The following is a 22,254-nucleotide window of genomic DNA, read 5'->3' on the forward strand; positions in this document are numbered from 1 at the left end:
TGCAGATCAACTAACAATGGATGTGCAGGTATATATAAATACAGTTTTATAGGCAAACACAATGTTTACCAAGCCAGAATACCTCCTTACACATTTAAAAGTGCTTACCATTTAATGGCACTGCTCCCTTTTTCAATAAGGAGGCAAGGTACAGCTTATGAGGTACAGTTGTGAGTCTAGTTAGCTGCATGATTTAGAGGGATTTTTAAAGTAAATGTTATTATTATTTTCTACAAACTAAAAAACATTAATCACCAGAAACATCAGACCTACTGGGTCAGCCCCCTATTATTTTTAATAGCATTCCGTAGACATATTCAAATCTTTGCATAGTCCCGTTTCTCTAGCCAATAATAGAAAGAGTTCCAAGATTGATAGAAGTATGTATCCTCTTTCTCCTTCAGAAACAAAGTCAGTCTGTCCATTTCAGCATAGTCCAGAATCTTTTTCAAAATCAGTTCATCAGTGGGTGGTTCTTCACTCCTCCAAAATACAATCCTTGCCGCAGTAATTCCATGTAAAATCAAATACGTTGCTTGTTTATCGACATCTTCAGGTACAGTGCCTAGTAAGAAGACTTCAGGTTTAAATAATAAAGATGTTTGTAAAATTTCCTCAAGCCATTTATGTATTTTAGCTCAATATTTGTTTGCCTTATCACAAGTCCACCACATATGGTAAAAAGTACCCGGTTTATGTTTGCATTTCCAACATCCATTTGACATATTTGGAAACATCTTTGCTAGTCTATTTGGCAATAGGTACCATCTATAAAACATTTTATAAAGATTTTCTTTATATGAGGTTGCTAAAGTTACCCTGATATTTCTTTTCCACAACTTTTGCCATTCTGTAACTCAATATTATATCCAAAATTTTGTGCCCAGATTTAAAGGGAATTTGATAACCAATTGTGCCCACATTCTTTCCAGTTTCTCACATTCTCTTGTTGACTTTTGCAGAATCCCCGTTAGAATCATCAGCAAGGTGGAACAAACCTTGGAGGAGCTTGGACTCTAGTGAAACATGCTGCTGTAGAATAATGAAGAGTCAAGAGGAGATAACCAGTTTTTAACAAAGCAGCATATAGCTTGAAAAATGAGTAGCTCTGGATGACCTTAAAAGCTGAATTCTCAATCAGTGCAATAGCACTTTGCACTATTATGTAATATGAAAACCTCGAAACTGCACTTTGTAATGACTAGGAATGGCCATCTATCTATTTGACAATTCTGTTTTCCACCGGCTATGGGGCCAAAGGACTTTGAACATACAAAGGATGCCAAAGGACACAGTCTAGCAGGAGCTTATTCTTCTGAATTGGAAAGTATATTTGTTCAACAGAGGAACGTCTCACAGTTTATATGAAAATAAACTATTCTGATCTTGATCTGTGGGGTGGATTTGTGCATTAATGTCTGACGATCAAACCATATGCTCACTAGTGCAGAATCTACTTGTGTGCTGATAGGTTTGTAACAGGAGAGGGACCAACCAGGAACGAGATCTTGGGCTACTGTTGTGCAATGCAGTGAAAATATCAATTATACAGTGGCCACTTTTGGTATTTAACGCACAGTTAGGGTTTGGTATTAATCATGGCGGCAACCTGACTGCACTGGCACAGGAAGCTGTGCCGGCAAAGATGGTACAAATCTATGCTGTGGCTGCACTTAAAATATTGTGTACAATTTTAGTCATTGCACACAAAAACAGATATTGTATAGCTGGAAAAATGCAGAAAAGGACAGCTAGAATGATTAATGCATTGGAAGAACTTCTGTATGTGGAAGGTCACAACAGTTGAAATTGTTTCTTAGAAACCTGGATAAGCAGAGTGATCAAAGAGGGCTAGAATTATGCATGGGCTAGAGAGGGTGGGGTGAGATTTTGTTCTCCTTTTCCCATAGTACTAGAGCCTGGAGTGCCTCATTAAGCTGCTTGGTGGGAAATTCAGGACAGAAAAGAGGAGGAACTTCTCCACACAGCACAACATTAGGAAATCAGTTCCACGATATGTAATGGTGACCATCCACTGAGCTGACTTTAAAAGGGATAGGACGAATTCACAGAGGTGAAGCCTATTTATGGCTACTAATCTGGTGACTTCATGTTGTCTCCAGCATCAGTGGCGTACATGAGTTGCTGCGGAGCTTGGGAGAATGATGATGTTGTACTTATATCCTGCTTGCGAGATCTTGTGAGAAACTGGATGCTGGACTGGATGGTGCATTGGTGTGCTTCAGCAGGGCTTGTCTTATTTTATGGCTTGTATGAACACAGCCATGATGCACAGAGAAAGTAATGACATTTCACAACATCACAGAAAGACAACAAACAGCAGCACCAGGCATACAGCCAAGATACACCTGACTGCATCCCTAAATCTCATATTCCTCAAGCATCTTGCAAACATTTCTTTCCTAATATTTTGCCCATGACATTGACCTAATTGGTCGGACCAATTGCAGCGGAAATACATCATCCAAGTTCTCTGGAAACTACAAGGGCGATGGATGTTTTGTTTACCTATTCCTGTTTCTCTGGAATAATTTTTCAGTTCTTCTTTTGAAACTTATCTCCAGAAACACTCAGTGAAACTTTGAGGAGAGTGGCAGAACTCAGAGTCACCCTGAATCTCATCTTTGCATTTGCCTTCAAAATAAGCTGCTACCTGCTTCAGATACCTTTTCTATCTCCAGAATAAAGGTTAAGGTTTTGTGAAGGTTATCTTTGGGAAAGAAAGCCTATCTTCATTCCTTCTGAAAGAAAGGTTTCCTTTAGCTGCCTTGCAAAGAATCTCATCACATGGAAGGCCTGTGGGAATGTGGGAGAAGTGTGTAGGCTCCAAATTTCTCCTTGCACTGCTCAATGTGGAGTTTTCCTATGCATTTATCTGGCTGTTTAAATGGTTTATCCTATACATGTTTAACCAGGAAAAAGAGCTGTCCAACTCTCACCCATTCCCCAGCCAACTTTTCTTCTGCCCAAATCTGTATTGGATTATGCTCAATATAGCTTTATTTCAAAAACGTCCTCTGCTCTTGGAAGATTAGGTAAAAGCACAGTATTTGCTTAGTCCCTGGTCACTGTGCAAACATCAAGAGTTCATAATTGTGGGAGGAAGAAGTGGGGAGTCAATGCAGTGTTCCTCACATCTGACAGACTGTCTGATGAGGAACATGGCCTCCATCATGATCTCTCTTTTGTACGTCTGGGCTCTCCTACCTTTGTTCACAGCAGGGACGGTAAGGAAGGTTCACCATGTATTACTGCTGTTATTTCACCTAGGCTTCCACATCACCATTCTCAGTTTCCAGAGGCTTTCTGAAAGTTGACTGCAGCTTACATAGACATTTTCTTAATGACCAATTTGGAAAAGGAAAAAAAAAAGAAAAGGAAAAAAGCAGCAAACATAAGGGCCATATACCAAAGCTTGTAAAACAAGGAGTGTGGAAAATCTATACATGCCTCTCTTGAATTGTAAAGGGCTGCAATCAGCCGCAGAGATGAACTGGCGTCCACCAGAATGAACTAAACCAAGAAGAATAATTCTTTGCACAAGTGTGCCATGGAGCTGATGGCTCCATCTGCAGTGGCTGGTGGCTGAAACTCTATTTTTGGGGGCAGAGGCAGTCACTCCGTGACATGGAGAGCGCCTTAAAATCTCAGCGTATAACTTAGAGTGGATACACACTCACCGTGATGCTGGAATTACCATGGTAGTAATGAGATGGAGCTGTAGTGTTCTCATATGATTAATCTGATACAGTTGTAAGAAATATTTCCTATTTCATGGACACAGGGTGACCGGGTTGTGCTGCAGGGGCAGGGGCAGGGGCAGGGTTGGGAGACAAGACAACCCTCCCGCAATGGTCATGATAGTCAAGCAAGCTGTGCGATGTAAACTGCTGGGCTGCCGGGGAAATGGATGGACCCTCCTTCCTCTGAGAAGTGAATAAAGTGGGACAGTCAGGTTGTGCTGTCGCTTAAAGGAGATGAGAGAACTGGGCGGATGCTGACTCTTTCATATCAGGCTGTTTGCAGTCTATCTGGTAGCAGTTCTTTGAATGATCCTTGCTATTTTAAATAACAAGCTAATGGCTGCCTTCCAACTTCTGTTTCCACTCAGTAGGTTTTGCAAGCTGATCCCTTGAAGCAACCGTCACTCAGTCCAGTGGAGCTTACATCGTGTTAACTCTGAACAGGATGAATGTGTTCATATAGGAAAGAAGCATGGAAATATGCACAGGCTTTGATGAGAAAAGGGAAAATAGCTAGCAATCTGATGTGGATTCAAGTTGGAAAGAGCTTTGAGATGGAATTAGAGCAATTCTGGCAAGCTTGAGCTTTGCTGACATGTTGTTCTTGTTAGCCGCGAAGTTGTGTCTGACCCAACGCGACCCCATGCACAACACTCCTCCAGGCCTTCCTGTCCTCCACCATCTCCCGGAGTCCACTTAAGCTCACACCAACTGCTTCAGTGACTCCATCTAGCCACTTCATCCTCTGCCGTCCCTTTCTTCTTTTGCCATCTATTGTTCCCAGCATTAGACTCTTCTCCAGGGGGTCCTTCCTTCTCATTAGGTGGCCAAAGTATTTGAGTTTCATCTCCAGGATCTGGCCTTCTAAAGAGCAGTCAGGGTTGATCTCCTCTAGGACTGACCAGTCTGATCGCCTTGCGGTCCAAGGGACTTGCAGGAGTCTCCTCCAGCACCACAATTCAAAGGCTTCAATCCTTTTGCACTCAGTCTTCCTTATGGTCCAGCTTGCACAGCCATACATTGCAACTGGGAAAACCATAGCCTTGACTATATGCACTTTTGTTGGCAGGGTGATGTCTCTGCTTTTTAGTATGCTGTCTAGATTTACCATAGCTTTCCTCCCCAGGAGCAAGCATCTTTTAATTTCTTGGCTGCAGTCCCCGTCTGCGGTGATCTTGGAGCCCAGGAAAATAAAATCTGTCACTACCTCCATTTCCTCCCCATCTATTTGCCAGGAAGTGAGAGGACCGGCTGCCATGATCTTAGTTTTCTTAATGTTGAGTTTCAAGCCAACTTTTGCGCTCTCCTCCTTCACCCGCATCAAGAGGCTCTTTAGTTCCTCTTCACTTTCTGCCCTGAGAGTGGTATCATCTGTATATCTGAGGTTGTTGATATTTCTCCCAACAATCTCAATTCCAACTGGTGATTCATCTAGCCATGCCTTTCTCATGATGTGCTCTGCATATAAGTTAAATAGGCAGGGTGACAGTATACAGCCTTGCCAAACTCCTTTCTCAATTGTGAACCAATCAGTGGTTCCGTGTCCAGTTCTCACTGTTGCTTCTTGACCCGCATATAGGTTGCTCAAGAGACAAATAAGATGGTCTGGTACTCCCATCTCTTTAAGAACTTGCCACAATTTGTTGTGATCCACACAATCAAAGACTTTAGCATAGTCAATGAAGCAGAAGTAGATTTTTTCTGGAACTCCCTAGCTTTCTCCATGATCCAGCGTATGTTGGCAATTTGATCTCTAGTTCCTCTCCCTCTCTGAAATCCTGCCTGTACTTCTGGTAGTTCTCAGTCCCCATACTGCTGGAGCCTAGCTTGTAGGATTTTGAGCATAACTTTGCTAGCACGTGAAATGAGTGCAATGGTGTGGTAGTTTGAACATTCTTTGGCATTGCCCTTCTTTGGGATCGGAATGTAAACTGACTTTTTCCAATCCTGTGGCCACTGTTGAATTTTCCAAGATTGCTGACATATTGAGTGTAGCACTTTTACTGCATCATCTTTTAGAATTTTGAATAGCTCAACTGGAATATTGTCGCCTCCACTAGCTTTGTTGTTGCTCAGACTTCCTAAGGCCCATTTCCAGGATGTCTGGCTTGAGGTCAGTGACCACCCCATTGTGGTTGTCAGGGACGTTAAGCTCTTTCTTGTATAGTTCTTCTGTGTAATCTTGCCATCTCTTCTTAATCTCTTCTGCCTCCGTTAGGTCCCTGCCATTTTAGTCCTTTATCATGCCCATCTTTGCATGAAATGTTCCCTTCGTGTCTCCAATTTTCTTGAAGAGATCTCTGGTCCTCCCTATTCTATTGTTTTCTTCTATTTCTTTTCGCTGTTCATTTAAGAAGGCATTCTTATCTTTTCTAGCTATTCTCTGGAATTCTGCATTCAATCGTTTGTATCTTTCTCTTTCTCCCTTGCCTTTCTCTCCCCTTCTTTCCTCAGCTATTTGTAAAGCTTCCTCAGACAGCCATTTTGCTTTCTTGCATTTCTTTTTCTTTGGGATGGTTTTAGTTGCTGCCTCTTGTACAACGTTGCGAACCTCCGTCCATAGTTCTTCAGGCACTCTGTCTATCAGATCTACTTCCTTAAATCTATTTGTCACCTCTACTGTATATTCATCAGGGATATGATTTAGGTCATACCTGAGTGGCCTAGTGCTTTTCCCTACTTTCTTCAGCTTAAGCCTAAATTTTGCAATGAGAAGCTCATGATCTGAGCCACAGTCAGCTCCTGGTCTAGTTTTTACTGACTGTATAGAGCAGGGGTCTCAAACTCAACTTGCCTGGGGGCCGCTGGAAGTAGAGTCTGGGTGAGACTGGGCCGCATCAAGTATTCCACCGCGGTGGTGGTGGGCCGCTCATCCTGCATCACTCCCGGAGCCTGGCCCAGGTGCCGCCGGCGCTTTGAAGGCCGCAGGGCCCCTTCCCTGTGCCCCGCCCATCCCGGTGCACAGCTTAGAGGGAACATTGCACCCAGGGTAAAGACTCACGCAGGTGCTTGTGAGAAAAACACACGGGCTGCACTATCACTAAACTTTGATATCAAGTGGGGGCCACAAAATATCGTCCCACGGGCCGCAATTGGCCCACACGCCACGAGTTTGAGACCCCTGGTATAGAGCTTCTCCATCTTTGGCTGCAGAGCACATAGTCTATCTGATTTCTGTGTTGACCGTCTGGTGATGTCCATGTATAGAGTCATCTCTTGGGTTGTTGGAAAAGAGTGTTTGCTATGACTGATATATGGCTGATATATGCATACCTAATTCTTTGTAGCGCCTGTTCTTGACCTCTTCTTTCCTTTTCCATTTCAGTTCCATTGCCCTGTGTTTTCCCATTTACTTACAAACAGAAAGTCTACTCTTCATGCACTAAGGATGATTCTTCTGATGGACAACCGTGGTGTGCCACAACCTCCAATTATGATGAAGATCAGCAATGGAGGTCTTGTGTCCTTAATGGTAAGACATGTGGAATCCAACTAGAATCCTACCATGCACACATGCTTAGCTGTATATTCCTTTAGAGTTTCCCTCTATCCCCAATTTTCTTGCTGAGATTGCATTTGCAAGTCCCCTAGGAGTGCACTCCAGTGGGCTTAGGGTCTTTTTTAATTTTTTTTTATTAAGATTTTAAACTAAAACTACACATATCAATCATCACACACATCAGATTTACTGGGTCAGCCCCTACAACATGTCTTTTAACATTCTATGATCATACTATAATCCTTTTATAATAACATGGAAACATCTTTAGATCAAAACCAAGTCCCGTTTCTCCAGCCAAAGAAAAATGTAATTCCAAATTTGATAGAAGTCACTATCTTCCTTCTTCCATCTTCTGTATTGGTAAAATCAATCCCATCTTTTCTTGCAAAATCCTGTTTCTCTTTACCATTATTTAAGGGAAGCTTTTCCAGGTTGGGTGAAATTGCAACATCTTCTTTCTTCTTCAGTAATAGATTTCATCTAAACATTTCTGAACAATTCAAAATCTATCCATTTTTCTAATAAAAAATAACTTCCTCACTACCATGATTACTAGTAACTTCAAAAGGGTCTATTTGACATCTCAAAGGGCATCCTAACTACTCTGCTTAGTGAGAACTTTAAGCCAATTTTCTTTAAACTCACTAATGTTTCATCTAACTTAAACTCCATTTAATCAAATATGGTTAACTCCATACAGTATCACATATAAACTTACCAACCCATATAAATCATTCATATTTTTTTAAATAGTAAGTTCTATTTTCAATTTCAGATATAATCAGAGATATCCATTTAACACTGTTTCATTAAGCTAAGTTGTTAAGTTTTCACCAATCACATTAAATTAGCCTTTCTGTATCTCATGTGCACATACCAGCCTATTTAAATCATCCCTTTTTAAGATGAAAAGAGAAACAAGGAGAAAGAAAGAGAAAAATCTTTACAGTTACAAATAACATCAAAAGCATCCATTTATCATCTCCAAAAATGGCTTAACAACTCTGTTTGGTGACTATTAATACCTATAATGAATTCTCTTATTTTCAAATACAGATAAAATCAAAAACATCCACTTAGCATGTTTAAAAGCACCATTAATTTATCTATTTGGTGATAACTAATACCTATAGTGTCTTTCAGCCGAAATTTCTTTAAAGTAAATTACTAAAGCTTCACCCAGAACAGTAGCTTAGCTTTTCTACATTACATATGAGCATGCCAACCTCTATGCGTCACCCCTTTTTGAAATAACAAGAAAGAAAGTTCTCTTATCTTCCCTTTGATTTTTTTTACACCTCTACCAAACCTTTCTGTTTTCTTTACATTATAACATCGTAATATCTGTAGTAGAATTTTCAAATGTAGCCACATAAACAAAGCCTCTCTTAAATAGTTAACTGTTTCCTCCTTCTCCAACATAGCAAGCAAATCCAATAACTTCATGCTGATTAGCTCCACAGATTGTGCCAACTTTTCCACTCGTACAAAAAAACATGCCTGAATTAAATCATTTAATAGATCGTGTCCGCCCGTTGCTTCTTTGTTTACATTAGAATATTGTAGTGTCTGCAGTAGATCATGTGTCTTAGACTTTAGCCCAGCTATCTTCTCTTTTTCCAGCTTAAAAGCAAATCACATGGAGGCTTATTTATTCCTGATGTTTCCAAATATCCATCTGCTTGTTGTCTATTTACAAGCCCATCCCATAATAATTTACTCCCCAAATATCCATCTGCTTGTTGTCTATTTATAGGTCCATCCCATAATAATTCACTTGTTATCTTCTCAGTTTCAAATTTTTCTTCTGCTTGCTGGATATTTTGCATATTCTGCTCAGGTACAAATCGTTTGGCCAAAGCTTGATTAAAAGAAAAAACTAACCTATCAAAGCCAACTTTTGATTCAATTAGGAAACAGTCGAGTTGCTTAATTAAAACAGTCTTCTGTTGCAGTATTATTGCCTGTTGAGATCGTTGCAAGGCTGCTAAAGAGGTCTGTATTTCCAAAAGTGTTTTTTGAATTTCTTCCATATTAATTTCTTCCATACTGGCAGTGATTTCGCAGCCTTGTCAGGGGTCCAAGAGTCCCAGGAACAAAAGCGCAAAGATGGCCGTTATTTTGGAAGTAGCCCAACACACAAGAAGATTACTTCTATCGTTCAATTCAACATTAATTTATTGTTTTAGTTCTTGCCCTTGGAGAGATTGAAGAAAAAAAAGATCTTTTCCTTACTCACAAAGAGCTCTGTCTCTCTCTGTCTCATGTAATTTGCCACCTTTCAATTCTGTGGAGTCGGGGGGAGAATTCTTTCCCTCCTCCATCCGAAGGGCTTTCTGTTTCCTCTTTTATATCAATTAGCAAATAATCCAGCTTTTTGCACGGGTATCATTGCAAAAAAGAAAAAGAAAAAAAAAGAAAAGAAATAAAAATAGTTCCCAGTAGATCTGATGCTAATAGCTAAAGTAGACTAAACAAACAAAACAAAAATGCTGAGGACTTACAGAGAGCTGAGATCTCTCCTGTACCATCCAGCTGAGAAAAGCTTGATTTTCTCCCAGTAAGCGCAGAATTGCCATTCAAACACCTGCTGGGAACTTTGCCAAGCAATCTATCTTCACCCCTACAGGGCTTAGATTGGGCCCCCACAGCCCACCACTGGACAGTTACCAGCGTGATAACGGAGCCCCGTTAATCACATCTGTCTCGTCCCGACGTCATACTTCCACTCCGCCATACTTACCTCCACCTCAAGGTCATCATCTAGACTCTTACCACATTCTTTTTAAGGGTTTGAGAGCTGGGGAAATAAGCAAATGGGGAAAGCTAGAGAACTCCCCTGAATCTGAATGACCGAATCTTCCCTGCAATTGCCTCCTACCACTGCATGGAGGCAAACAGAATAACCGGGGTTCCATTTTCACCTTGGACTCTCCAGTTCTGCTCTGATCTTGCTGGAAACATTATTGTCCTTGCAAAGGGTTCATGGCATTCCCTGCCCTGGTGACTTCTAAATGTGGAGTGGTAAAACTCCCACCTTATCCTGCCAGTTTAGCCAATGGCACCATGACATGGGAATTGCCATGTAACTGAACATCTGGAAATTTACCTGGTAGGAAAAGGCTTGGGGGATATTGGGAAAAGATTCTGATAAGTGAAGCGTATTGCCAACATGCATTGCTGCATGCCATTTCTTATTTTCTCTTCATCTAGAGTATGGTGGCAATTCTGGTGGGAAAGTCTGTGTGTTTCCCTTCGTCTACAAGTCTCGGACCTTCTACACTTGTACAAACGAAGATGCTGAACTTGGGAGATTTTGGTGTGCCACAACGGGGAGCTTTGACAATGATAAAGAATGGAGCTACTGTGCCGATACTAGTAGGAAAATCATGTGGACTTCAGTTAAAAGCAGTGTTGTGATTGGCAAAGCATGCATATTGGTAGACCAAAGGTAGTGAGGAGGTTGTGGAAAAGATGCTGTGCAGAAAAGTGGAGGAAGCATAACTCAATGGTAGAATGCATATTTTACATGCTTAATATGCCAGGTTCAGTCTTTGGCATCTCCAGTTAAAAGCTATTAGAGCAAAACTACATGTTAGCTAAAGACATAGTGTAAGGTGGAGAATTAACTTCTTCTTTAAGGCAGGTTGGTATGCATGGCCCTTGTTTGGAATGGCACCACTGTGCTATAGGAGAGGGGGATTGAAGCTCAACCCTTATTTGTTTTCTGAAATCCCCCCTCCAATAAAATCAACAAAAGAAAAAAAAAGTTTCCACTGCCGTCAATGGAGATTTCTCTTTTTGTATTACCTTTAGGGGAGGAGTAGATTTCAGGAAGAAAAGAGTGGCAGAGGGAGAAGTTTAATCTCCCCATCTCAGTGCATGACACACTTCCAAAGAAAAAGCTAACCTTCAGCTACATGCTACATGATTAGTGTAACGTGTTGTTTGGCTCTGAGGTGCAGCATTAGGAAAAAAGGTGGGGAATCATGGGTACTCAGAGTAGTCAACTGGGCTTAGGGAACCAGTGATCTGATGTGTTGCTTGGCAGCTCCATTTGCTTATTAAGTAACATGAGCCTTATGAATGTGAGACATGATACAGAACTAGATGGAGCTGGCCACCGCCCCTGATTTCTCTCCACTCCCATGGGTCAATCTAAATGGTCCAGGCTGCAAGATATACCCAAGAGAAGGCTTGGGCTGTAGCTCAGTAGTACAGCCCTGCTTGGCATGTGGAAGGTCCCAGGTTCAACCGCTGGCACCTCCTCACAGGGTTATGAAAGCATCCCACTGAAGACCCTAGGGAGCTGCTGCTAGTCAGGGTGGACAGTGCTGGGCTGGATGAACCAAGGGCATGACTTGCTACAAGGCAACTCCCTGTGTTCCTAGCAGTTCATGAGGGATGTATGTGCAGAAAGACACCAGACCGGAATCTATTGTTCAGGCACCAGGGATGGTTCTTCTAAGGAATGATGGTGGTGCACCACAAACTCCAATGATGATGTGCATTTCTTGGGGCCTCATTTAGGTTGTGACCCTCTGCCTGGCCTGTACCACTTTTGAATGCAGGTGGGGGCTCACATGGTTTTATACGATATCACACCAATCCAAACCCAATTAAAAATTCCTCAAGAAAGACATTTCATTGCTTGACAAGTTAGCTATCTACACAGAGAAAGTATTTTTTATATGGAGAAGCCTTCAGTACAGTGAGCCTGTCCTTACAACCGATATTTGAGTTACTCTTGAGTCTCCACTTTACCCTCAATTTACGAATCTTGTCCCTAGTTGGGGGAGACAGTCGCTGATGCCTCCCAAGAGAGGAGAAAGTGGCAAGCTGAGTGAGGAACGTGTTTTGCATGTTGGAATCAGTCAGAGTCCCTGGCCTTGGCTCTAGTCTGCTTTGTTACAGCCATCAGACTATGTTCCTGGCCAGGGCACCCAGCGTGGATGTGGTGCTTGCAAGGATCAAGCCCTGTGAGAATACCACACAAGCAGCGTCTCTCTTCCATGCATGCACTTGCAGCCTTGATTGTGCTGCTTGGTTGCCCAGCCTTTCTTCTGTGAATCCTGGTGGACTTCCTCTGGGGTCACTTCTAAGATGGAGCCAAGCATGAGAAGCATGCTAGACGGATGGATTCCATGGAACCTTTTTGCTCCACTGGTTGTGAATACTGATCTTCTAAATGCGGTTGATTATCAGAGATATGATCTTGGAAGTTCTCTTATGCACGATTCTGACCTTCTCCCCCTTTCCTTTTTTGGTCTGTTCTTCCAGGATTAAGGGCAAATTCCCAGGGGCCATGTGTCTTCCCTTTCCGCTACCGGGAAAAGCAATACTCTTCATGCACAACAGCTGGGGACTCTGGGGGAAAACTTTGGTGCTCTCTCACGAGCAACTATGATGTAGACCGCAAATGGGCATACTGTAATCCTTCAGGTAGGTGGAAATACGGGAGAAGAGGAGGCAATTCTAGGAGGAGTGCTACCGGTTAGTGTTGTTGGTGCTACTCAGGCAGGAAGCATGAGAAAATATTATGGAGCTATACATAATGTATTGGTTATGTATTGATACGTATTGTCTTGATATGTTATGTATTGATCATTTATTAGTAATGCTTATATACATCTTGATCTACTAAGCAATTCATATCTAAATGCTAAGAAGCGTATGAAATGCACTGTTGAAAAATTGGAATAGCAAGTGATACAAGGATGGTAAGAAGAACACCATATCATCAATTGCCTCTATTGACAAGCCAGAGGAGGTATGGATGATTATTTGGAGATACTTGCAACATTGCACCTTTTTTGCCCCCAAACTGAATGGGGAAGGGTTTTGTAGAGGAAGTGCTTCACCACTAAGAAGACTCACTTCTCTTTATTACGAAGACAGCAGAGAATCTTTATGAATGCTTATCAGAAATGAATTAAACAAATTCATCCTCATGCTTTCCACCAATCCCTCTTGATGTAGCTTCTATTTATTCCACCCAACCCTACATTTTGTTCCCTCTTCAGAACACCGTCCCTGCATCTTTCCTTTCATTTACAAGGAGAAATTGTACTTCAAATGTACGCGTGAAGGAGCTGCTGATAACACCCTTTGGTGTAGCACAACCTCTAACTATGACGTGGATGGTAAATGGAAGGCGTGTTCCACTCAAGGTAAGAGTCATGGGGGCGGCAAAAATCTTCTTGGAAACTCCCCATCTGGGCCATAAACCTCCCTTGGAAAGGGTTTAAAGGAAGTGTACAGCTTAGGGCAATCAAGATGACAGAAGGCTCACCTCATCCCATATGAACTTCCCCACATCTGATGCTAACCTAGACCCACATATTGCACTGATCTAGGGAGGCTTTCTCATCCGTTCGAAATATCCTTCTGTTTGGAACAGAGGAGAAGGCTCTCCTCTCATGCCCTGCTCCTATTTTAGAACTGCCTGCCCAGGAAGGTGACTTTTCTCTCTTCTCTATTTACTTTCAGTCATACAGTCTAGAACAGGGGTGAACAAATTTTGGTGGTCTGGGGGATAATTTTTCCCTCAGATGTATCATGGACTACATTCCCACCACTACTGCCCCGGTGCCATGGGAGCCTCCACTGTGGATGCATGGATTGGTCAGATTAAGGTTGGAAACAAGACAGACCTGTCCATTCAAAGCCGTGATATTGGCTTGTAACTGAATTTCCAGGTTAAACAAAGGGTGGGGAGACAGAGGGGACCAAGTATTACTTTTAATCATATGGCGTTACTTGGTTTGCTACCTGCTTTGAACTATGTGAGGAACAGTGGAATATACATATTTAAAATAATACTCCTCTTGCAAATTGGGAAAAAGGCATTTTTAAAACGACATGATCCATTTCCATTTGAAAATAAGCATTTTTAAAAAATGCATATTTCCCCTGACCAGAAATGTGCAGTTTCTCCCTTCGACTGATGCAGGGAAATTTTGGGCAAATAGGTGCAAATTCACAAAGGTACCTATAGAGACTTTTGGAAGTGCACATCTCTGTGATGTTAGACTTTCAGATGGAAGCCCAAGTTCAAGAAATTTCAAAAGTGTGCTTGAGAATTCTGTTCCTGCTTGAACTTTGAGGTAGAAACTTCAGCCACTTCCCTTCTTCCGAACCATATCATAGTCTATGCTCTTAATTTTGTGCATCTTCAGAATATGAAGGGAATTCCAAGGGGCAGCCCTGTGTCTTCCCCTTCAGCTACATGGGCCGGACATTCTTTACCTGCACCAATGAAAATACTGAAGACTCCAGATTCTGGTGTGCCACAACGGGGAGCTACGATTTGAGCAAGAAGTGGAGCTACTGCGCAGACACAAGTACAATCACTGAAGGCTGCTGTGTTGGGAGACAGACAATGAGTAGGGCTTTAGGAAGGGGGTCAGTTGTAGTTCAAGCCAGTTTACAGCAATTGCTACAGGAGCTGCAACAGATGGGAAATGTGAAAAGAGGCTGTACAATGTAGGCCTATTCAGCATGGATAGATTCAGCACGTTTTTCATTGGGTTGGAAGCAGTGGATGACTATGGAATCTGACCTCACTCTTGGATGGTTCCGTCTAAAATACCTGGACCTAACATTTAGCCTGGGGGTGTGGTGCATCAAAGAATCTTCAAGGGGTGTAAAATTCTCTAAAGACACAATCCTATGCATGTTTAGGCAGCAAAATGGCTTACAGGTCCCAACACAGCCCAGTCAAGAACCTGTCCTTTCTCTAAATTAAATTTGGCGGAAGAGCTGATAAGTGAAATCGTCTGACTGTTAGGCAAGTTTGGTAGAATCCAGGAAATATTATTGTCATGGAGTTATTGCTCCTCCGTCTCTTTTCTTGGATCTTCCAGGGCTAGATGACAGGCCCACAGGCCCCTGTGCCTTCCCTTTTATCTACCAGGGTGAGTCCTACTCAACTTGCAAAACAGATAAAAAAGGAGGCAAGCTCTGGTGTTCTCTCACGAGCAACTATGATGAGGACCGACAGTGGAGATACTGCGATCCCTCAGGTAGGAGAAACTAAGGGAGGTAAGGCTAAACTGAGCTCTAGGAAGTTGGGGTGACTGTCCTGAGGATGGCTGGCATGGAGAGTTAAAGGGCTGCTGCGACAGGAACCTATCGGGGTGCTCATGTACAGCCATGTTAATGGTTCTCCAACTGTGGAGCACATGTCCTGGGTGGAGGTGACACGTGGAAGGATGTCGCAGGGTCCCAAGGAAAGACGTTCCTGCCACAGGGACCTTCCTCAGAGCAGAGGCTTCCTGTCACAGCCACCCAGCCTCATCTACTACCCATGGAAAGGGTAAAGAGCAGGAGCTGGCCATTGTCGTCAGCCTGATGTGGTCAGACCATCTTACCCAGGTACAAGAGAGGGAAGCCTCCCCTTTGCCAACAGTCTCTGCTTAAACATAAGTCTTGTTAACAACTCTCATTAGCCCTAGGGAGCAGAGCCAGTGGTGAGGGATGGTGGATATTTGGTTCTGAATGTACCTGGAGGGCCATGTGCTTCCTTATCCCTGCTGTCAGGCATACATGGCATGTAGGTGGAAGGCAGTAGAACCTGTACCCCAGGCAAGTACAGTGCACCCCTGTGAAGTCGCGGTTCAGTGTTTGTGGCTTCAGTCTCTCGCAGGATTTTTCTCCGGGTGAGTTCAAGCCAATCTCCTTGTGAGTAAGCTGGTGCCTTGTCGTACTCACAAGGAGATCATTTCCTCCGAGTTTGGATTCGCTCCGAGAAAAGGGATCTCTACGCACACTCATCCCTGCCCCTGCCTCACCATGCTCGAGAGCCCATCCCCCAGCCCAGCACAGCCCGGGCCTCCCGCCTGCACTGCCTTGGCGGCCAGCGCCATCGCCAGCAACAAATTCACGGTTTTTTATATTCGCGGGTTCTGTAGGAACGTAACCCCCGCAAACTTCGGGGATGACTATATTCCATCTTCTTAATTCTGTTTTGTTTTATTTTATGTTGCTTTCATTTCATTCCTTTTCATACTCTGCTTGCTTTTCAGAACATCGCCCATGCACCTTCCCCTTCATTTTCGAGAACAATGCCTACTTTGCATGTACCAGAGAGGGAGCTGGTGACAATGCACTGTGGTGTGCCACCACAGATGACTATGACAGGGACACTAAATGGAAGGTGTGCGCTCTTGAAGGTAGGAGATCATAAGATGGCAACGCTCTCCATCAGGCAGCTGTGATCTTCAGTGCATGTGCTGACTGCAGTCCTTTCCCTCTGTATCCAGAGGGGTACCAATGATCTGCATTTCTTCTAAATCCATTACGATAGTATTTGCACACATGGATTTTGGAAAAAATACACATGCTTTCACACACACACTCATATAGTCAGACTGGGTGGCTCTTGCGTGGTATGGCTGGTGACCCTAGGAAGGAATGCTCGGAACTGGGGAAATTGGGATCACAAGAGTTGCTTTCATAATACCTAAAAAAGAAATCCAGTGAAAATCAAGGCACAGTGAGCAGAAAATGGGTCCTAGCAGGGAAGGGTGAAAACACATGCCAGTGACTCTGGAGTGCCAACTGGGCACCTCGGGGTGGCTGGCACTGATATTTGCCTGCTAGCCACTTGAAAAAAGAATCAACAGGTTTTACCATTCCTGCCAAGCAGCTCTTTAGTGGCTGTCTTCTGAAGTGTCATGTTATCCAGGTCCAGTTGGAAGGCACAGTAACCCGCTCCAGGGATTCATGTCAATCCAATTGGCATATCCCAGGACCGTTCACAAAAAACACTTCCAATAAAATCCAAATGATATAAAGCCTCCATTTGAACAAAAGCACTTTCCTGATGAATCACAGCTTTACAACCAATTCTGGCAGCAGAATGGGAACTGGAAATATGAGAAATCCAAGTATAGAAACTGGTGTTGCTTGGTTTTTACCCAGGTGCAAGGCCCACCTGTGATGTGAACTGCCCCACCAGCATGGTTCTGCCTCTCAGGCTCCACCTGGCACCAGAGTCCCTTTCCCACCTAGGTGGGTTGTAAGTCACAGTGAACAGAAAGATCACTGTGGCTTGTGGTGGTGCCCATGAGCTGCCAGTCATTTTGAGATTTCCACAAAGTTTGGGGGCATCCTGGATGGCTTCCCAACTGCCCACCCCTTGCTGCTCAGGAAGCCAAGGCTTGAGGGGGTTGGCAAGTGGAAGGGCTCCAGTCGAAGGCAGGCTTCAATGCTAGCAGCCCTGATGGGCCTCAGCAGCTATAGCAGGTGCTGTAAGCTGATGGATGCTGCCAGTGGTCTCCGTAGCTTCCTGCCAGTCGTTGAATGCAGGCTGTTGAGCTTCCACTTCTGACCAACCTTGATAGATCACCCTTTTCTCCTGTCATCTTTTCAGAGTATGGAGGGAGCTCCAATGGCAAGCCCTGTATCTTCCCCTTCATATACCGCAATGAAACATACTACAACTGCACAACTGAGAACTCAGAGAATGGGCTATTCTGGTGTGCCACAACAGCAAACTACAACCAGGATAAGGAGTGGAGCTACTGTCCTGATGAGAACTATAACCTGCCTCCCCTTCATTTGCCATCCTTGTCCGGAGAGTGTAAGTAGCGGATAGATGCTAGACAAAATTCAGGCAACCTTGTGCCTCTCAAAATTCAGCTTTGGTGGGTGATCACAGGATGCGGTACTATAAGAAAATGAGAAAACCCCTCTCTCTCCACTCAGGGTCTACCCTCTGTATACCATGCACAATATAAAAACCCTCTGATCTATTACGTTTCTTTTGTATAAACCAGAAAACCCAAATGTAGGAACTTTTCTGCATTAAGCAGCTACTTCAGTCCCCTGGTCCTTTTGGTTGGCCCTTTGGGCATCTTACCCATCTCTACAGCATCTTGCATAGGAAGTGGTGAGGAACAACCATTTTCTCTTAGAAACTCAAGAAATGCATACCAGAGAAGAACTGGTGGTGAGCGGATGACCTGAGAGAGCATCCCAGAGGAAAGGAGTGGTGGTATGTCCGGAGAGAGGCTAGGGAAATTGTGTGCACCTCCTTGCCAACTTTGTTGCAGGGGGAAACCCCTGGGATGGTTGTGGGATGGAATGTGTATGAGGAGGGAATGATTCCAGGGAGGCTGGTGGAATACTGCAGGTTCTTCCTCATCAAAGGAATCTTTCATCCTTTTATCTATTCTGTGTGCTGTTTTTCTTTATTACACCCTGCTTAGATAGAAGTTCCCCTGTTGGTCTTTCAGCCTCCCCAACCTAGGTTGAAATACCCCTTGAATTTGTATCTCTCCATTGCTCTTCCCCAGTTGCTCAATGAATGCCTCCCAAACTGGGAGTCCCATCCTCTGGTACTATGTCTTGCTTCATTTTGGAGTGTTTCATCATAGGTAAGGATATTCAAAAGTGGCTTATCAATGCCTCCTTCTGTGCAACACAAGCAAGAGATTGCTGGAGTGTCACTGCTGTTGTCTGTGAAAGATCCTCCACCAGTGTCATCTTCAACTCTGCCTCCTTCCCATTAGATGCCCTTCAGCAGTTTCTCTGCCCCGTCACTAGTAGAGATCTGCCTTCTCTCCTGCTGATGTGACCATTCCTTCTGAAGAGGTAGATGGCTCTTAGTGTGGTTTCTCACCCTTGATCACTCCACCTTGGGTGACCCTGCTAAGAAGCCAGGGGGTGAGAGAGCCTGACTTTGTGGTGGCATTTTTCTTGACTTCTCTGAAGACCTCCCTTGCCATGTGAAGATCTGCATCCCAGAGGGTGGTGTCCAGGGGAGAGAGGTGCGCATTTTACTAAGTGAATCTCACTTCTGGTCCCTCCGCAGCTGCCCCTTGGTCTGAAAAACCTTGCTTGTGCATCCAGACGTTATCCTGGATGGTTCCACCAAGGCAAATCAGCAAAGTTACTATCTACCCTGAGGGTCCTCAGTGTTCTGTTCCTGAAGTCATGTAAGCAACCCCAACCAAGCCTGTTCATTGGAGAAATCAATTGTATTAGCCTTTGGCTGTGTGGAAGCTCCTTATCACTCCAGCTACTTTCTCTTTCTTCTTGGACAGAGCCACCCTAAAGAGTGGGAGGGAAATCTGCCTGGACCCCACGGCAGCATGGGTCCGGAAGGTGATGGCCATGAGGAAGAAGGTATTTACATCAACTGTTGTGAGAAGCTGGCTGAACAAGAGTGGTTAGAGAGAGCCCAGTTGAAATAACACTGTGCAGAGTTCACTCGTAACTGAGATACAAGGAAAGGAGCATCTCCTTTGGCACAAGAGACTCAAGTCTTTGCATCCAGAGAGCTCTGCACCACCCCTCTCTAACTTCCAGGAGTGCTGCTGCCAGTCAGAATAGAAGATAGTGTGCCACATTCACTCTCCAATTGGCTTGATACAGAGTAGGGTTGTTTTGCTTTTTCCCCAGAAGAAAATGTAAGCAGCCTATGCATGGTCACAGCGTTGTCTTCAGTAGGGAGTGCTGGAAGAGAGCTTCCTGTGAAACCTGGGATTATGGATAAGTGCCTCCCACCCAAGTCATTCCTGAGCTAGCAGGAAACCCGCATTGAAACCTGGCTTTCTTGGGCACACTGAATCATAATCTTTTCTTTGGACATTGCATGAAGCTGTTCCCTTCCTAGTTTATTTAGAGGCTTGGTACAAGAATGATGCAAAATAGCGGTATTGTGATCAACACACAGCTCAGTCACATTAGCCCAGTAATTTCCCTCGATTCATTAGTTATTAATTAATACATGTATTAATCCAGGATACCTGGATTAATCATTAGGTGTAAAGACAATCAATTCCTAGAAGTGCTGTTATTCAACCAGGGCTACTGTAAGCAGTGGCCATTAAGGTGAACAGGAAAATAGGGTTTTATTTATTTTGTTTCTAATTCGCAGTAGTGGAACAGTGGTTGGACTCTCAGACTAAGACAACCCAGGGCCAAATTGCCAGATTCAGGGCCTCCACAACAGGGCTGATTGTCTGGTGTAGCAGGACAGGGGTGCTGCTGGTGGATGTGGATCTCAGTGGAACACAGGAGGACCAGAGGCGCAGGCAGAGTCAGGAACAAGTGCGGCACCCACTTGCTGGCCAGCAAGGCTTGGCAGGTGGAAAGGCAGCGGCAGAGCCATGCACAAGGAATGTCAGATACCGCCAGGGCATGGCAGGTGTGGTGGCAAAGGCACGACCAGGAGCAGGCAAGGGTCAGGCAGAGACAAGGCTAGGCCGAAGGCACGAGGCAAGGATGGAGGCAGGACTAGGGAGACGAAATAACCAGCACACAGGCCCCTGATGCTGTGTCCATGCTGAGCAGCGCAGGAAAGCCTTTTGGGGACCCTCCCAGATTGCCCATCTGTACTGCAGGCTGTGGTCCTTCCATGCAGCTGCAGGTCTGATCCTGGTCCCTCTGCACTTGCACAGAGAATCATGCAGCTGTTTGACCTCGTTTCATCAGCTGGAGCTGAGTCCCCCCTCTCACACCCTGGCAGCCATGAAGCTTCATTGCTTAGTACTTTGCCGTTTCACACTCTCTTTCTGGGTTTTGCAGAATCTTTATCAGACTCATCAGTAGTCTGCCGAAAACGATCTTCTGCGTGGACTGTAGTAGAAGATGCTGCTGTTTAATAATGAAGAGAGAGGAGGAGATACCAGACAGCATAAAGGTGGAAGAATGAGTAGCTCTGGATGCCCTTAAAAGCTGAATTCTCAATCAGTGCAATAGCTCTTTGCGCTATTATGTAATATGATAATCTTGAAACTGCACTTTGTAATGACTAGGAATCGCCATCTATCAATTCGCCAATTCTGTTTTCTACCGGCTGTGAGGCCAAAGGACTTTGAACATACAAAGGATGCCAAAGTACACAGTCTAACAGGAGTTTATTCTTCTGAACTGGAAAGTATATTTGTTTAACAGAGGAATGTCTCACAGTTTATACAAAAATAAACTATTCTGATCTTGATCTGTGGGGTGGATTTGTGGATTTATGTCTGATGATCATACCATATGCTCACTAGTGCAAAATCTACTTGTATGCTGATAGGTTTGCAACAGGAGAGGGGCCAACCAGGAAAGAGATCTTGGGCTACTGCTGTGCAATGCAGTGAAAATATCAATTATGCTGTGGCCTCTTTTGGTATTTAACACACAGTTAGGGTTGCCTATTAATCATGGCAGCAACCTGCCCTCTTGTGCTTTGATTTGCACAGGGAGCTGCTCTGGCAAAAGTAATTCAGCAAATCTGGCCAGTGTGTGCCAGGCAATTGCAGTGTGACTTGCAAGCCCCTGTGACTTGCTAACTATGCTGGTGGTCATATGAACCCAGTCATTAGCCTTGGGACTGCCTTTACTCCCTCTGCCTGAGGATATTTTCCTGGAGTAGGATATCCTCCCTTCCCTTTCAGGCTGCAGGTCTCTCCACTGTCCAAGCACAGCAGTTTCAAGGGAGCTGCTGAGCAATGGCAAGTGGGTCTGAAGCTGCCATGATGTTCTGCAGCCTGGTTGTGTACTTTGTGGCATCACCACTAGCACTGCAGCCCTGCTTACTGCCCAAGGGTAGAGAGGGCAATTGTCTCATCCTGATATGCCCCCTTCTTGTCTGCATGTTGGCTCTTGCATGGATTCCTATGCTGCGTGGCCATCAGCACAGTTGTACGGTGCAATATTGTCGATGTGTTGTCACAATAGCACAACAAAGCATCCCTCCACATTGGCTCTCAGGGCCTCTTCGCGGCTCTAGGTTTGGGAAAAGAACATGGCAGTCCTGCCCACGGCACTTAAAATTCAAACAAGCAGCAATTTATTTACATCCTTTCATCCTTCTGTAGAACTCAAAGGTGAATCCATGGGATGTTCAGGTGGTCTTCTGTTCAGGTATTTCATTGACCCACCCCTTCTTAGTTTCCATAGCTCAGCTTCATTCAAGAGCTTTTGGACCATCACTCTGGCCTGAAAGGGTCCATGCATAATACAACATGACTTGTGTGGGAAATCAGTGAA

General features: G+C 44.1%; 2 protein-coding genes across 2 annotated transcripts; both read left to right on the top strand.

The window, feature by feature from the left end:
- Nucleotides 1-1,248: 1,248 nt before the first annotated feature.
- Nucleotides 1,249-14,364, top strand: LOC123030520 (epididymal sperm-binding protein 1-like). Its single transcript, XM_044444533.1, has 6 exons — nucleotides 1,249-1,327; nucleotides 7,090-7,236; nucleotides 10,480-10,644; nucleotides 12,547-12,708; nucleotides 13,290-13,436; nucleotides 14,219-14,364. The coding sequence occupies exons 1-6, from the start codon at nucleotides 1,249-1,251 to the stop codon at nucleotides 14,362-14,364; spliced, it is 846 nt and encodes a 281-aa protein (XP_044300468.1).
- LOC123030661 (epididymal sperm-binding protein 1-like) lies at nucleotides 3,137-21,215 on the top strand. The gene is made up of 12 exons (XM_044444766.1): nucleotides 3,137-3,248; nucleotides 7,090-7,236; nucleotides 10,480-10,644; nucleotides 12,547-12,708; nucleotides 13,290-13,436; nucleotides 14,445-14,609; nucleotides 15,132-15,290; nucleotides 16,293-16,439; nucleotides 17,642-17,851; nucleotides 19,085-19,208; nucleotides 19,317-19,398; nucleotides 20,803-21,215. The coding sequence occupies exons 6-12, from the start codon at nucleotides 14,495-14,497 to the stop codon at nucleotides 20,824-20,826; spliced, it is 861 nt and encodes a 286-aa protein (XP_044300701.1). The 5' UTR covers nucleotides 3,137-3,248; nucleotides 7,090-7,236; nucleotides 10,480-10,644; nucleotides 12,547-12,708; nucleotides 13,290-13,436; nucleotides 14,445-14,494; the 3' UTR covers nucleotides 20,827-21,215.
- Nucleotides 21,216-22,254: the final 1,039 nt, after the last annotated feature.

The sequence above is a fragment of the Varanus komodoensis genome, unplaced genomic scaffold (genome assembly GCF_004798865.1).
Source record: "Varanus komodoensis strain SLA01 unplaced genomic scaffold, ASM479886v1 scaffold45, whole genome shotgun sequence".
Classification (NCBI taxonomy): Eukaryota; Metazoa; Chordata; class Lepidosauria; order Squamata; family Varanidae; genus Varanus; species Varanus komodoensis.